The 15816-nt window shown below is 44.7% G+C and overlaps 1 protein-coding gene across 1 annotated transcript in view; it reads left to right on the forward strand.

Annotated features, from left to right (window-relative positions):
* Positions 1 to 15816, forward strand: part of FAM120A (family with sequence similarity 120A) — a gene marked incomplete at its 5' end in the record, with an annotated part of 122671 nt that overhangs the window by 54945 nt on the left and 51910 nt on the right. The window contains 1 exon segment of the mRNA XM_011927528.1: positions 15595 to 15747. Within this exon segment, the coding sequence (XP_011782918.1) occupies positions 15595 to 15747 (153 nt within the window).

The following is a 15816-nucleotide window of genomic DNA, read 5'->3' on the forward strand; positions in this document are numbered from 1 at the left end:
GGCTAATTTTTTGTATTTTTAGTAGAGATGGGGTTTCACCGTGTTAGCCAGGATGGTCTTGATCTCCTGACCTCGTGATCTGCCTGCCTCGGCCTCCCAAAGTGCTGGGATTACAGGTGTGAGCCACCGCGCCCGGCCTTTGTTTTTTTTCTTTATAATTCTTTTTTGTTGTTGAGCAGAGTCTTGCACTGTTGCCCAGGCTGGAGTGCAATAGTGTGATCTCGGCTCACTGCAACCTCTGCCTCCCAGGCTCAAGTGATATTTGTGCCCCACCCTCCTGAGTAGCTGGGATTACAGGCATGCGCCACCATGCCCAGCTAATTTTTGTGTTTTTAGTAGAGATGGGGTTTCACCATGTTGGCCAGCCTGGTCTCGAACTCCTAGCCTCAAGTGATCTGCCCATCTCAGCCTCCCAAAATGCTGGATTACAGGCATGAGCCACCACGTTCGGCCTGCGGAAGACCAAAAGTTAATTCAGAGATTTGAAATTGGGAAAAAAAATATTTATAAGCTGTTAGCCTGAAGCCTGCTTCATAATGACCATCTTGTGGAGGTTATAAAACACTAAATCGTAAGTAGAAGTATGAGAAATAGACCCCAACTCTCGTTTAAATTGTGTTGTTCGCTTCATTTAAGTTAACAAAAGAACGAATGCATGTTCAAGAGACGCTTACTGGAAGGAGGCTTTTTATTTATTTGAGAAGACTAATTCCAAAATTGAAAGTGGCCTTAGGAGCTGCATCCTTCTTTTATTCAAGCATAGTGTCTGCTGTGTGCTATTGGAGATCTGGGCATTGGAGATCAGGGGCATGGCACTGGCTTTGGCTGCCTGTGTTTGTGGCTGGGTGATAGACAGGGAAGCGTGGCCTGTGCTGATGCCCTGTAATAAAGGAGGTACGGCTTGTAACCTGGAGATAGGCATGGGTGGAGGCCAGGGCTGCTGGGCCTGGCCTCTTCACTGGGAGGTCAGTAAATGGCAGCAGCCTCCCAGTGGGGCTCTTGGCTGCTCTTTTGCTCCCCTGCAATCCATTTTCTTCCCAACAGCCAAAGTAATGTTTAAAAATGGCAATTGGACTGTGCTACTCCCATGCTTAGAATTCCCCACTGGCTTTCCATCCCACTTGGAATAAATTCCCAACTGCTTACCTTGCTTCCTCCCCGTGATCTGAGACTGCTGGCTCCTCACTCCTGAGCGCAGCCTCCTTTCTTGCCTTGCATGAACTGAGCTAGCTTCTGCCCTGGGCCTCTGGGCCAGCTTTTGTGCCTGGAGGGCTCCTTTCTCTGATCGGGTTGTGTTTGTGCCCTTCTGATTTGTGAGATCCAGGCTGTCATGTTCTCCAAGGTCTGCCTGGCTTTAAATCTCTGCACACTCCTTGGCTTCTATTTTTCACCACCACCACCCCTTCCCCCGTCACTCCCCACAATGTGAAGTCTGGGGTAATGAGGGCCTATTAGTCACCTTTATTTTACTTATCCCCAGTGGATAAATATTTGACTGAATGAATTGATCCACTTGGTTTTTAAATCAAGAGAGTAAAGTGATAAGATGTGTTTTAGGATTATTTTTGGAAAAGGGGGCATAGAGCATCGGCAGGAGGGAGACTAGCTGTGTGCTGTTTCATCAGTTAAGGTGAGGCATTATGGACCAGATCGTGGTGTGTCTGCTGTATACCCTGCATACAGAAGGTGTCTAATAATTGCTTGTGGCGATGATGGGGAGCATGAACATTGCCACCTGTGGCCTACTGCCTCCTGACCTTGGGCTCCCTATTTTATTAGAATGGGGTCATTATGTGAATATTAAAAGAGAAGGAATATGTAAAGTGCTTTAGTGAAGTACTTGTTCAGTCATTCAATGCCCTTTTAGGTCATTCTGTCTATGAGAATAACAGATACTGTCTGATAGTAGATACTGTCGTTATTCTTCTCGTTGGCAGAATGCCTTCAACAGGCATGGAATGACTGGACATTAGAATGAGCAGTGAGGAGCCTGGAAGGAGCACTCAGAGGTGGGGCTGGCAGTCTCCTGTGTTTCGCTGACATTGTGCTCCTGTGGGACAATCTGTATGGCAGGTGTAGTTTAGAAAGTCCTTAGAGTGTACTTGGGACTAGCAAATCCACTTGGGAGAAAATTAGGAAGATAAGTATGGAGAAAGGCCACACTTAACATTTGGCATTGATCTGATAACAATCATGAAGATGTTTTGAATAGGCAAGGTGAGTTAAGTTTGAATATCTTAAAAATATGTTCTGCCAGGTGCTGTCATGTTCTTATCAAATTATTAAGATTTTAGGTAAGTAAGTATTTTAGAGATGAAGTTTACTCAGAATTTAGTTTCACTTTCATTTTCACTACTGGGTGGCTTATGGAGAACAGGAAAGTAACTGGTAGAGTCTGGGATGTTTGGGATGATAGTTGCAGGCAGCTTCGTGTAGGCATGAACTGCCTGTAAATCCTCCTGTACAGCATTCCCTGATGCTTCTGGCTGTTGCAGAAATGCGGGTTGTATGCGAAGGGACTAACAAAAGTACAGACACAGAATGACAGCCAGGCAGGAAGTTTGGGCAGTGTAGAATTTTAAGATGACTGCTATGCAGTCTGGAATGGCAGGAGGCAAGCTTGGAGAGAGGCTTCAGGCAAGATTGGGAAGGACGTTTTGTTTCAAGCTACATACGCACAATTTGAAACTAGCAGAAGTGGATTCTTATAAAAATAACTTCAGCTTTTTTCTGATAACTCTGAAGAAACATAAGTTATATTAGCTCTCATTGATTTTTCTTCCCCCTGCATACTACTGGAATCCTACCAGTGAAACTAACAGGATGAAGACTGGAACCTAAGTTGAAAGTCTAGAAGGAACAACATGGAGTCGGTGGGACCCTTTCTGGCACCCCAAGTTAGAACCCACGATACGTTTTTCATAGAAATATTTTTATGAGTAGTAGATAGGTCCTAAGTGGTGTTTGGTGATCTGTCATAGAATCCAACCACGGTCCATTATGTTATTCTACAGGAAGATAATTCAGAATTTTGAACAACCAATGTGGAGATATCACTTTCTTGTTACATTAGAATTTGTCTTATTAGTCATTCAGAAATTGGAACGTGTGTAGAGCTTTGGAGAAGTTTTAGGGTAATCGTATGATCAGCTTAGAGAGCATGGCTATAGGGAAACATGGGGCGAGTTGATCTAACCAGTGACCAGCTTAGAGAGCATGGCTATAGGGAAAACATGGGGCAAGTTGGTCTAACCAGTGATCAGCTTAGAGAGCATGGCTAGAGGGAAACATGGGGCGAGTTGATCTAACCAGAGGTTTCTAAACTTGGCTGGAATTTTGGATTCCATCTCGAAACTGCTCTTTTCAGCATCTTAATTGGGCCTTAGGAGTTTATATATTTTTAAAAAGGAATGTTCCTAGTTAGATACCAGTTGGCCTGGCTTTTAGGAACCACCACTCATCCTCTGTGCCTTTCCTTGTAAGCCTGTAAATCTGTCTGCAATATTGAGAAAATTACCTGAGATCTCCAAACAGTTATTGGTTAGTGTAGAGTTCTTAGGAGGACACACACACACACACACACACACACACACACACACACACACACACACTTGCAGTATCGTCTCCCAGAAATCATGTATTTTGAGGTGGTTTTGAAAATAAGTGGTGATGAGATACATTTTTAAATTTCATTTTTTAAGCATTCACTATGTCATAATTACTAAGCGAGGACCTGCGTATCTGGAAATGATTGTGATTTGTTCTTTTTGTCACATCATGTAAAATCTGCCATAGCTCACCAGGAAATCACCAATGTAAATGCAACACAAATAAGATACGTGACAGTTGAGATTTCAAAATATTTAGTTCCCTAGTTAGACCAGTTGCTTAAAATCATTGGTGGAATTTACAAAATAACAAGTAACACAAGTGTTAGGGTCTCACCTCAGATCTGTGGATGTGGAATCTGGGCACAGATCCTGGGTGCAGGTGAAATGGAGGCTGAAGAAGTATCCACTGTGTCATTGGCCTTCCTTAGTGAAAACAGTAAATGAGCTCCTACTGCACATTTTAATTACACATTTGTTAGAATGGTTAACATAGAAAACACCAATAACACTAAATGCTGGTGAGGACGGGTAACAACAGGTGGTGTTGCTAATGGGGATTGCAAAAATGGTACAGCTACTTTGGAAGACAGCTTCACAGATGTTTACGAAATTTCCAAGTCATGCTTGTTGGTGTTTACCCAAAGGAGTTGAAAACTTACGTCTACACAGAAACCTGCACACAGATATTTAAAACAACTTTATTCATAATAGCCAACACTTGGAAGTACCAAGATATCTGCAGTAGGTCAATAGGGAAATAAAGCTTGGTATATCTAAGCAATGAAATAATCAGCACTAAAAAGCAATGAGCTATCAAGCCATGAAAAGACGCAGAGGAACATAAGCACATATTACTAAGTGAAAGGAGCCAACCAGAAAAGGCTACATACTGTGTGATTCCAACTATAGGACGTTCTGGAAAAGGCCAAAAGTGTGGAGGCAGGAAAAAGATCAAGGGTTGTCAGAGGTTGTGGGGAGGGAGGAATGATCAAGCAGATTTTTAGGGCAGTGAAGCTATTCTGTATGATACTGTAATGGTGGATACATGGCATTGTACATCTGTCCATATCCAGAAAATGTACAGCACCAAGAGTGAACCCTAATGTCAACTGTGGGCATTAGGTAATCATAATGTAGCCAGGTTTGGCTCATTGGTTGGAACAAATGTGTCACACCAATGCAAAGTGTGTCCTCTGCTAAAAATTTCTGTAACCTTGAAACTGCTCTAAAAAAAAAAAAGACGGTTTTTTGTTTGTTTGTTTAAAGTAAAGAGCTGGTTGATTTGTGGGTTTCATGACAGGTAGTGTGCTGGGTGCTGAATGGTGTGGTAAATAAGAGAGCAGTTACCATTGCCCCTACAGATGAATGCGTAGTGGGGAAGTGAACACCGGGGAATCCTGCAGGAAAGAGAACAGGAACTTCAAGGAAGACCAACCTGATTGAATCAATCTACCATTAAAGTGACGATTCTGATTGATTAGATTATTGTTGAGTGGGGTTTGGGGGTTCAGTAGGCATCTAGGAAAGTGCCAATATGGGAGGAAGTGTATTCCATGCAGGGGAGGTGGCATCTGAGAGGTCCTGAGGTAGGAGGGCATAGTGAAGAACAAGAGGAAGAAGAATGTGGCCGAAGCACAGAAAGCAGGGAGAGTGGTCAGGTGATGCTGAGAGCGGCAGTGCAGTTGCCAGGCACTACCTTGGATTTTAGACTTTAGTCTTAGAACATGAAATCTCATGGAAGAATTTTTACCTGTAAAAAAATGATTTTGTAACTATCGTACTACAATGTGTTAGTCTTAGAACATTACTAATATCTTAGCCTTCTTATGTCTTCCCCGGTTGCTTTCCTTGACTCTCTACCACCCTCAATTCTGTATTAGTTATTCTCTGCTTCTCTGTATAATTTTATCATGTCTGTATGTCTGGATACAAAATAGTTTCATTTAGTTTGTTATGAAATAAAATCATATAGCATGTACTCCTCCGACTTGCCTTCTTAATATTTATATTATTGGATTTCATTCAGTTGGCATAGTTCATTTTTTAATGCCGTGCAGCATTCCATTGTATTAATATATATTCGTCCATCCCACTGTTGATGGAAAATGGACTGTGTCCAGCTGCTTCCCATGATGGATAGTGCACTTGTGAACTTTGTTTCATGTGACCTGATGTGCACAGGAGTGGAATTCCAGGGAACCTCCGGGGTAGGACTCTGCTCAAGCCTCTGCTGCTGCCGGACATGGATGCACCTATTTATTCTCCTGGCAGAAGTGAAAGAACTCTCTCATTGCTCCACGTTTTTTTTTTTTTTTTGGGCTAGCAATTGTGAAACTATATCCTGTAAAGGTTTCAGTTTGCATTTCCCTGATTACTAATGAGGTTGAGAATCTTTATGTTTATGGACCAGAAGGGTTTCTTCCATTGTAAAATGCTTGTTCATGTTGTTCGCTTGTGTTTCTGTTGGGTTGTTTTTCTTTTTGCTTATTCATAGGGATACTTAATATATATATTGGATGCTAGTCAGATATATGGACTGCAAATAAAAATCTCCCACTCTGTGGCTTGCATTTTTCTGTCTTATGATGTGCTTTGATATCAGAGTTCTTAATGTCAAATACGTGAATTTTTCTCTTTATCATTTGTACCTTTAAGTCCTGTCCTGTATTTATGGTGAGATGATGTCATGTCTGAGATTTGCTTCACAATAATGCAGTAGTGGGCAAAGAAGGGTGGAAGTGCAGATGACACGCAATAGGCCGTGTACTGGTTGATTTTGAAGGTGGTTGGTAGATACATGTGGCTTATCATACAGTTCCCTTTTTTCTTGTGTATGTTTTAAAGTGTTACATGAGAAGGAGAAAAAGAAAACGTAAAGGAAGAATTCCTCCCTAGCCTGAGGTGACAAACATTTTGTCTTCTAAAAGTTTTATTTATGATTTTGCCCTTTGATTCTACCTGGCACTGAATTTTGTTTATGGTTTGAGTAAGGGAATTCAGTTTCTTGTTCACCGTGTGGAGAACCTGTTGCCTTAGTATTGTCCACTGAGAACGCTATCCTCTTCTGACATGTCCAGTGTCTCCGTGTGGGTCTGTTTCTGGGCTCAGTTCTGTTGAATTTATGATTATCCTCGTGCCACAGAATTACGCCATTCTGGTCACCATACCCTTGTAATAATACTTGATGTCTGGTTGGGCAAATGTGCCCATGTAATATTTCTGCAAGAAGTCGAGACTGTTCTTGATCCTTTTCACTTTTATATACATTTTATGATCCTTGTGGAAATTTTGACTGGAATCACACCAACTCTGCAGATCAATTTGGAAAGAAGAAAATCTTTATTATTGAGTGTACTAAAGAAAATGTTACATTTCTCTATTGATTTGAATTGTCTTGAATATCTTTCCATAAACTTGAATTTTCTTCGTTAAACATTCATAACCTCTTTCGTTAAAGATATTGCTAAGCATTTATTTTTGGGTGCTATTTCTATGTGTGTCTTAAATTATATTTTCAAATTCATACTGTAAGTTGATTTTATCTTAACAGCTTTGCTCAGTTCTTATTAATTTTCATAGTTGATTTGTATCTTGCTTTGGCTGATTGTGTCTTCTCTAGTATCTTTTTGATCTCTGTGATCCTCTGAGCCAGCTGTGACTTAGGGCATGATTTTTTTTCTTCTTCTTTTTTTTTTTTTTTGGTTTTCGAGATGGAGTCTTGCTCTATCCCCCAGGCTGGAGTGCAGTGATGCAATCTTAGCTCACTGCAACCTCCACCTCCCGGGTTCAAGCAATTCTACTGCCTCAGCCTCCCGAGTAGCTGGGATTACAGGTGCATGCCACCACGCCCGGGTGAGTTTTGTATTTTTAGTAGAGACGGGGTTTCACCATGTTAGCCAGGCTGATCTCGAACTCCTGACCTTGTGATCTGCCCACCTCGGCCTCCCAAAATGCTGGGATTAACAGGTGTGAACCACTGTACCCAGCCAGGGCACAATTTTTAATAGAAGGTGCGATGGTGACTGTTCTTGTCTAGCCCTTGATCTTAAGGGGGAGTCTGATATCTTGTCATCTTAACCCTTAGCACTGTCTCCTCTACCTTTTCCAGATTAAAAAAATGTCCTCATGAAAGAGTTTTAATCTGGGAGTGGTGTGCTGAGGTATGCATTTGGATTGCTCAGGCCTCAGTGTGCAGAGGGGATCGGGGTGGTTAAGGGCAGGTGTAGGGAAAGGAGTGGGAAACTCTTTCAAGTATTGAGGCAAGGCATGGTTGCAGTCTCTGGGGCAGGTTCTCCTCTGCGGGAGGCAGGAGTGCTGGGTGGATTTCACAGATTTTTGGGAGATAGAATAAGTAGATAGTAGATATTGATGCTTGATTATAGAAGCTCAATGAAAAGAATTCTGGGGAAATGGCTCCCCGAGTTTTGGCTTGAGCAGCTCAGGTGAGGGTGCCATTAATGAGATAAAGATGATTGGAGGAGGAGCATATTTGGAGGATGGTTTTGGACACGAATGTTGAGGCGCCTTCTAGGATCCCAGTGGAGATGAGAAACGGGCGTTAGAATGCACAGGTGAAAGCAGAGTGAGGAGCTAAGCTGGAGTCCTGGGTTGCCGCTTTGCGGGTGTGCAATGCTGAGAGGAGCCGTGGTAGTGGTGGAAGTGGAGGATAAAGAGATGGCGCCCCTGGGGCCAGATGCAGGAGGCGGATGCACAGAAAGAGTGGCACAGCGAGGCTGGGGGAGATACCCTGTGCACAATTGTTAGCAGCGCTGAGTTCTGAGAGGTTGGGCAGGATGAGGGTGCCGTCTGATAGATGGAGTGTCAGAAGGACCACTCAGGGCAGGCTTCAGCTGAATTTGGGGCTCTCAAACCTTGTGTATGTACAGTTGGTTGGCCCTCAGCAACAGGCAGTGGATCCTAGGAAAAATCATTTTTAGCTTTCCTTCTTCCTCAGTATAGAAATTCATAGAAGAGGATAGGATGGGTGGCAAGCTCAAGCCTCTCTCCAGTCATTTCCATGAAGGGGTGGGGCTTTGAAACGCAGGGGAGAATTAAATAGGTTGAAGTCGTTATGGGGATGATGACTGCTGAGAGAGATGGGTGAAAGATACAGAAGGGATGGTTTTGGTGCACATGTGGTTTTGCAGTGGAGGTAGGGGAGCTTGATCTCTCATAGCAGACAGCCTCCTGCTATCTGGCCTTTTGAAAGTCTAGCCTCCACTAAGCAGCATGGAGAGGTCACAGAGTGAGCAGTGGGCAGATACGTAGAGCAGCCAGAATGCTGCGTGTCGGAGAAGAAGTTTGCAAATAGGACCATGTTGAAAAGGTGCTGATCAGCACTAAGCAAAGAACAGATGCTGTACAGTGACGAGCAACCTGGTCCTCGTCACAGCAGCACAGTGACCTCTGGCTGTAGCAGCTGCCAGGTGCTTGGGAAGGGCCCCGTGGGGTGTTTCACTGGTCAGGAACCTGTGGTCAGCTTGTGTCCTGACAGGTCCCCAAGGCTGGTCACATTCTACCAGACCAGACTGTGTCCGAGGGATCACCTTCCTGCAACGCCCAGTGACTGACCTGGCTGGCTGAGTGGTCTGGGCTGGGCACTGCTACCTCCAGCTCAGGCAGCCTGCCCAGGAGAGGGAATTCATGTTGCAAAAGCTACTTGTGACAAACCTGAGGGAGAAGTCGGGCTGGTCCTGGGACTGGTGTGCTGGGCTCTGGCCACGGGGAACCTGCCCCTGCTTTGCTGTTGGGCACCACTCCATCCTGACTGAGAAGGGCTCCTGTGCTACATGAGGTCTGTGTGTCCTGCTGCTCCCCTGACTTTTCCTCAGAATAAACAGCCCTACTTCATATGTCACCACAGCCCTGATCCCTGTGTCGCGTTGCTCAATAGATAGTGTTAACAGTTATTTTGAAAATACACGTGCTCTCCCTCCAATAACACACCCCCCAGAATCTGAGGAGAAGATGAGAAAGTATCCCACTTGGAAGTTGAAAAGACAATATGTAAAGAATGGTTTTAAATGCCAGACAACTGATCCTAAGCTGTGGAGAAAAGGTGTTCAGCCTCCAGGGAACCCAGTGGCATGCCACTCAGACCCTGGAGGTCTGAACAGAGCCCACTGCAGGCTCTGGTGAAAAATCTGTAGTGTAACCTGCCTGAGACAGCTGAGTGCTCTAGCAAAAGGACCAAAGGATAGAGGCAGGTCCTCTAGTGCAGAAAGAATGGAAATGTGAAAGAGACCACATGGTGGCCCATACTGCCCCAGACCATGCCTGGCTGACAGCTGGATGGCTGGACCCACCTGGACCCACCCGGTGGCCCTCCTGTCCTGTTGTGGTCAGGGCAGAAGCGGAGCCCCTGGGGCCTCCTGCAGAGGAGTTGGCCCAGCAGGGGACGTGATGGCCTCGGGGGTTGGGACTGACCAAGCCTGGGGGCTCTGACCGTAAGTGGGGCCCATTATAGAAGCTGAGGATGACTTTCTTATTTTCTCCGGAGGTGGTTTGATACTGTGCAGTGTGGAGGTGCCATATAATTTAGCCATGTCCCTGCTGTCATTGTCAAGAATGTGTTTAGTTTTTTGCTACTATAATGATTAAAAAAAATTTTTTTTCACGAGGTATTCAATATTATACTATTGCTGTATTTTACTAATAACCTTCAAAATTTGACATTCCTTAAAAATGTGTTATATTAGGCCGGGCACGGTGGCTCACGCCTATAATCCCAGCACTTTGGGAGGCTGAGGCGGGCGGATCACGAGGTCAGAAGATCGAGACCATCCTGGTTAACACGGTGAAACACGTCTCTACTAAAAGTACAAAAAATTAGCCGGGCGAGGTGGCGGGCGCCTGTAGACCCAGCTACTCGGGAGACTGAGGCAGGAGAATGACGTGAACCCAGGAGGCAGAGCTTGCAGTGAACCAAGATTGCGCCATTGCACTCCAGCCTGGGTGACAGAGACCCCGCCTCAAAAAAAAAAAAAAGTTATATTAAATCCTCACTTTGTCCTATAGCTTTGCTTACTAGACTTGCCCTTTCTTATTTTTATACTAAAGTTTTGTTGTTGTGATGAAAAACTGTTAAAAAAATGGAAGGAACAGTAGAGTGAGTGGTGGCATACCTACTTCAGGTTACACAAATGGCAACCTGTGCTTGAGGTCAGTCTTTATAAAAAAGAGATGCATCCGCTTTTCTGAAAGTCATGTACAACCCCCTTGAACGTGTTTTTGTATCTCCTCACCTCATACATATGGAATAATTAATACATTGCTTTAATTTTAAATTAAATGCTGTATTGTGCTTACTATTCTGCACTTGGTCTTTTTGAGATGTGTCCTAGTTCATCTTGAGTTTTTATCTTTAAAGCTGACGCAGATGACATTGATGTTAAGCCCCGGAGGGTGACGGAATAAAGAGCACCAGAGGGAAGTCAGGGCATTACTCCTGTTGAGTAGAAAGGCCACTGATCTTGCGCTTCTGGTCCAGAATTCCCAAGTAGAAAACTGGATTCTCCTGCTGGTGCTGGGGACTTTGCTTTCAGTGTCTGCTCTGCGACCTTTCGCTCCATTTTCAGTGAGTTCGTGCTAGTTAGAGTGAAGTAGGAAGTGACACAGGCTGCCTGATCTTGTGGCCGTTTTGGAAGGTCATTTTTATTTTGAACTTAAAAATCGAATGTTTTGGAAGAACCCTCCTTTGAGCCATTGTGTGATTTAAAAGACTGCAGCGTGTGTCTTCCTAAAGCGGATGCATTCAGGTTTATTAACGTTGGGTTTGTTATTGGCGTTTCAATATTTGGTAACAAATGAGGAATGTCAGTTCAGTTTACCAGTGACTTCAAAATAGAGACCTGGTAGAGTTTCCTTTCAGGTTGGGCTTTTCCAAAATCCACAAATGGTCAGAAACGAATTTATCTTGTTTCATCATAGAACTTACAGAACACATTTCGGCGCCTAAATGGGATTTGGGATTTTTGTTTGTTTTTTGTGTTGCTTTTGTGAGTGTGTAGAGACAAGGTCTTGATGTGTCGTCTGGGCTGGTCTGAACTGCCTCAGCCTCCCCGTGTCAGGATTGTAACCAGCTTTCATGAGGTGTAATGTTTCTATCCTGCCTTCTTGAACTTTGCTCAGTCAGTACACATATTCTGTTCAAACTGAATAATTGAACCCAGGAACTGAATACATTTAGGTAAAACTTGCTACTTGAGACTCGGGCACCGGGTGGATTTGAATGATGCCGTATCTTGTGCTGTCTATCCTCTCACTATCCACATTCAGGGATGGAAAAGATTTGGAGAGTGATGCTTATAGTCAAGTTCAGCCCAGCTCCCTGCTGTAGAATGTTCTTGTACGAGCAGTCGAGCAGTCAGTAAAGCAACCCTTTTCATTGTTGAACTGCTCTTGTTCTTAGAAAGTTCTTGTTTCTGTTGACTTGAAATTTGCTTCCGTGGTTTAATTTTTCCCGCTGTTCTGAATTCTTTCACGTGCCGCGCAGGACGTGCCTGTTCACTGAGTTCATAATCTTACTTCTCATGGGCCTTGCACTTAGCCTTCTTCAAGCTCATCATCCCTCAGGTTTTGCCTCCTCCTGTCACCAGCCTTGTCTTCTGGGCACCGGCATCTGGCTCTTCCCATGGGGTCTGGCCAGCACCGCAGGCTCTGGACCGGCATCAGCTGCCCCCAGGCTCTTAGCTCTTGGGAGTTGCTCCTCCATCCTTTGCCTGCCTGGGCACCGACCTTGCACCTGGTCTCAGTCCAGGCTCGGCCCCGGCTCTGCTGGTCCTCCTCTCCCTACAGGATGGCCAGCCGCCGCGCCCACCCGCTGTGCTCCAGGCCCCACCCTGCCTCTGTGGACACTGGATCCGTAGTGTAATGGGAACAGGTCACATGACAGTTTCCTTTGTGTGCCTTTTTATCTTCTGTAGACTATTGAGATTTAGTAAACATGTCCGTTTGCACGTGCTTAAAATGGTTGAAAAGTTTTGCCTTGTGTGTGTTTGCAAGCGATGAAAACTAAAGGTGGTAGGGATTATATTAATTTATTTAATCTTGGACTCAACATTTTCAAAGCTATATTTTTTTGGGTAATACTTGAAAATCATACAATGTCTGCCCATTTATTGATATATTTATTTATGAGATGGAGTCTCACCGTGTCACCCAGGCCAGAGTGCAGTGGTGTGATCTCTGCTGACTACAGTCTCTGCCTCCTGGGTTCAAGCGATTTTCAGCCTCTGCTTCCCGAGTAGCTGGGAATATAGGCACCTGCCACCACACCTGGCTATTTTTTTTTATTTTTAGTAGAGACGGGCTTTCGCCATGTTGATCAGGCTGATCTTGGACCCCTGACCTCAAGTGATTAGCCCGCCTTGGCCTCCCAAAGTGCTGGATTACAGGATGAGCCACCGAGCCAGGCCGGTTTTTTGTTTTGTTTTGTTTTGTTTTTTAAGACTTACTTTGTTATTCTTCTTTGTTTTGTTTAACATAACATTTCAGAATCATATGCCAAGTAATAGAGGAACGTTTGTTAGGTGGGGCTAGGAATGGGGACTGGGGTAAGGCCGACTGTAGTTCTAAGAAGAGGTTCCAGTTTAACACCATTCCTGTAAGAATTTTATCGTATTTTAATTCAGAGCAAAAGCCACACAGCTGCATAGAGGTGTAAGTGAGTCCTTTGAGGAAGTAGGTAACTGAGCTGTAAAAAGTCAAGATCACACAGCTGAGGGATTGTAGTGCATGTTTCTTTTCATTCTGAAAGAATTTTTACTATTTAACAACTATTTTTAAAGTTACAAAGTAGTTTGAAATATAGTAAACTTTTTTGGCCTTTTTTTCTTCTTTCGCTCCTTGTCTTCAGTCTGCGTACTTTTTTTTTTACCGAAAGCCCACCTCTCTAGTAAGTGTGAAAGGAAGAGAATGAGAAACTGGTGGTGTGATCTCTACTCTGGAGCCTCGTGTCCCTTCTGAGAAAGATGCCTCTTGTTGTAGAGAAGACACATAACGGTTCTGCTCAGCTGCACTTGGGCATGGAGAACAAGAACGAATTTAGACGAAGGCCTGAATCCACAGAGGCAGACCCTGGGTTAGGAGGCACTTCTGCAGCCTTCAGAAGATGCAGACCAATTAATTAACTCATTGGACTGCTTTGATAGAATAGTGACTTGCTCTGTGGATTCATAGAGAATTATTTGAGGTCAATGATTGGAATGTGATTTTAGAAAATATTCTTTCCTTGGAATTCTTTGGTTTTATGCTGTAATGTAGTTTGTTTGTTTGCTTTGAAGGAAAGTTTGTGCTTTCAAGGACGGTTTTAGGATGTAATGGCCAAAAATCAAAAACAAAAACGATCATCTTCACTTGAATATATGGGTGCTACATGAGTCTAGCCTTTCATTTGTATTATTCCAAAGTTAGGTATGTGAGGTCAGCCACAAGACATTATACACTAGACATTTTACATTGATTTAAATTATACTGTCAGAGCTTGAATAGATTTTATAATATTCTTTGGGCCAAACCTGCCTGTCCGAATCACCTGTGAACAGTTTTTTAATAGCGACTTTGATTGCACACGTGGAGGTGCAGATCTAGCGAACATACTGTTTTAGGAACAGCTCCTTGTATTGTCTGTGCCATGCGTGTGTGTATGTGCCATGCATGCGTGTGTGGGGTGTGTTTGTGTGCACTCCTGTGTGTATCCACACTTGTGTGTGAGTGAGCACTTAATCATGCATGCATATCCCTTAGAGGCATGGACCTGTGGACTTACTGGTCAGTTAGGAATGTGTTGTGTGCGCGTGTGTCTGTGTGCGTGTTGCGTGCAAGTGTGAGGTATCTGTGACTACACACATGCCAGTCTCATTATTCCTAGCTTCTTATACTGCAATTGTCTTTGTTTGGTACAAAGGTTTGCCAAACTTGGCAAACTTGGCAGAAAAAACCTCTGCCAAGGTTTTTTCTTGGTGCGAGCCAGGATCAAAGGGCTGTGGCGTTTTAGAGCTTACAGGCTGAGGGCCCTTGGAAGGCAGGAACTTCAGACAAATTCTAGTCTGTAAGGGTCCTAGTTGTTCTCTGGGGGGAGTCAGCAATGATCTGTGCTTCACTCCCAGCGTCGGTTGGCCATGCTTGGCTCTCAGGAGGCCGGACCAAGGACAGCGTTTGCTCTCCTGGTCTCACCACACCAGTATTGGCTTAGGGAGCCTCATGCGAATGCCGCCATGGACGTTAGCTTTCCAGAGAACGGGAGTGAAGGTTTGGGGACTGTTTCTGTCCTTACCTGTGTTGGCAGTAGGCAGTGTAAGAGGTGGTGGTTTGTGGGTTGTGTTCCCTTTGCCTGGTGTTTTCTTCTGATTTCATACTGCTATAAAGAACTGCCCGAGACTGGGTAATTTATAAAGAAAGGAGGTTTAGTTGACTCACAGTTCAGCATGGCTGGGGAGGCCTCAGGAAACTTAGCATCATGGCGAAGTTGAAGGGGAAGTAAGGCACCGTCTTCACAAGGCAGCTGTAAGAAGTGCCGAGTGAAGGGGGGAGAGCCCCTTATAAAACCATCAGATCTGGTGAGAACTCACTCACTATCATTAGAAGCGCATGGGCGAAACTGCCCCTGTGTCACCTGGTCTCTGCCTAGACACCTGGGGATTGTGGGGATTATAATTGAAGATGAGATTTGAGGGGGGACGTGAAGCCTAACCATATCACCTGGTGTTCAAATGAAGAGGTTATAGAAGCAGATCTACTGCTTAAAGAGGGAAATTGGAGTCGGGAAGCTTTAGGCTTAGTTTTCTTCCACATTTAAAACAAGCCCAAGGAAGAGATGGTGCAGCCGTGCAAGCCCCTGGCGGATCTGCTGCATCTCACACAGGTTTTCTATTTTCTCTGCGTCTTCAGCAGCGCGTCTGACACCGCCTCGGGGCTCCTTTCATCCCAGCCCAGTCCTCAGCCTGACACAACGTAGACACTCAGCAACTAAGTGTTCCGAGAGGGAGTGCAGCTCCTGGGGTCTGCGTCCCGCGTCCTCGCGTTTCCCGTGTCCTCGCGTTTCCCGCGTCCTCGCATTTCCCGTGTCCTCGTGTTTCCCGTGCCCTCGCGTTTCCTGATGGTGGTGTTCGGAAGTGCTGTTGACATCTGGGCCCCAGTTGGTCCTTGTTACTGCAGGTCTTGTGCCGTCTCTGGAACAGCCCTTTGTGGGCACCATCTACTCGCT

Source organism: Colobus angolensis, unplaced genomic scaffold (assembly GCF_000951035.1).
Source record: "Colobus angolensis palliatus isolate OR3802 unplaced genomic scaffold, Cang.pa_1.0 Scaffold72, whole genome shotgun sequence".
Lineage (NCBI taxonomy): Eukaryota > Metazoa > Chordata > Mammalia > Primates > Cercopithecidae > Colobus > Colobus angolensis.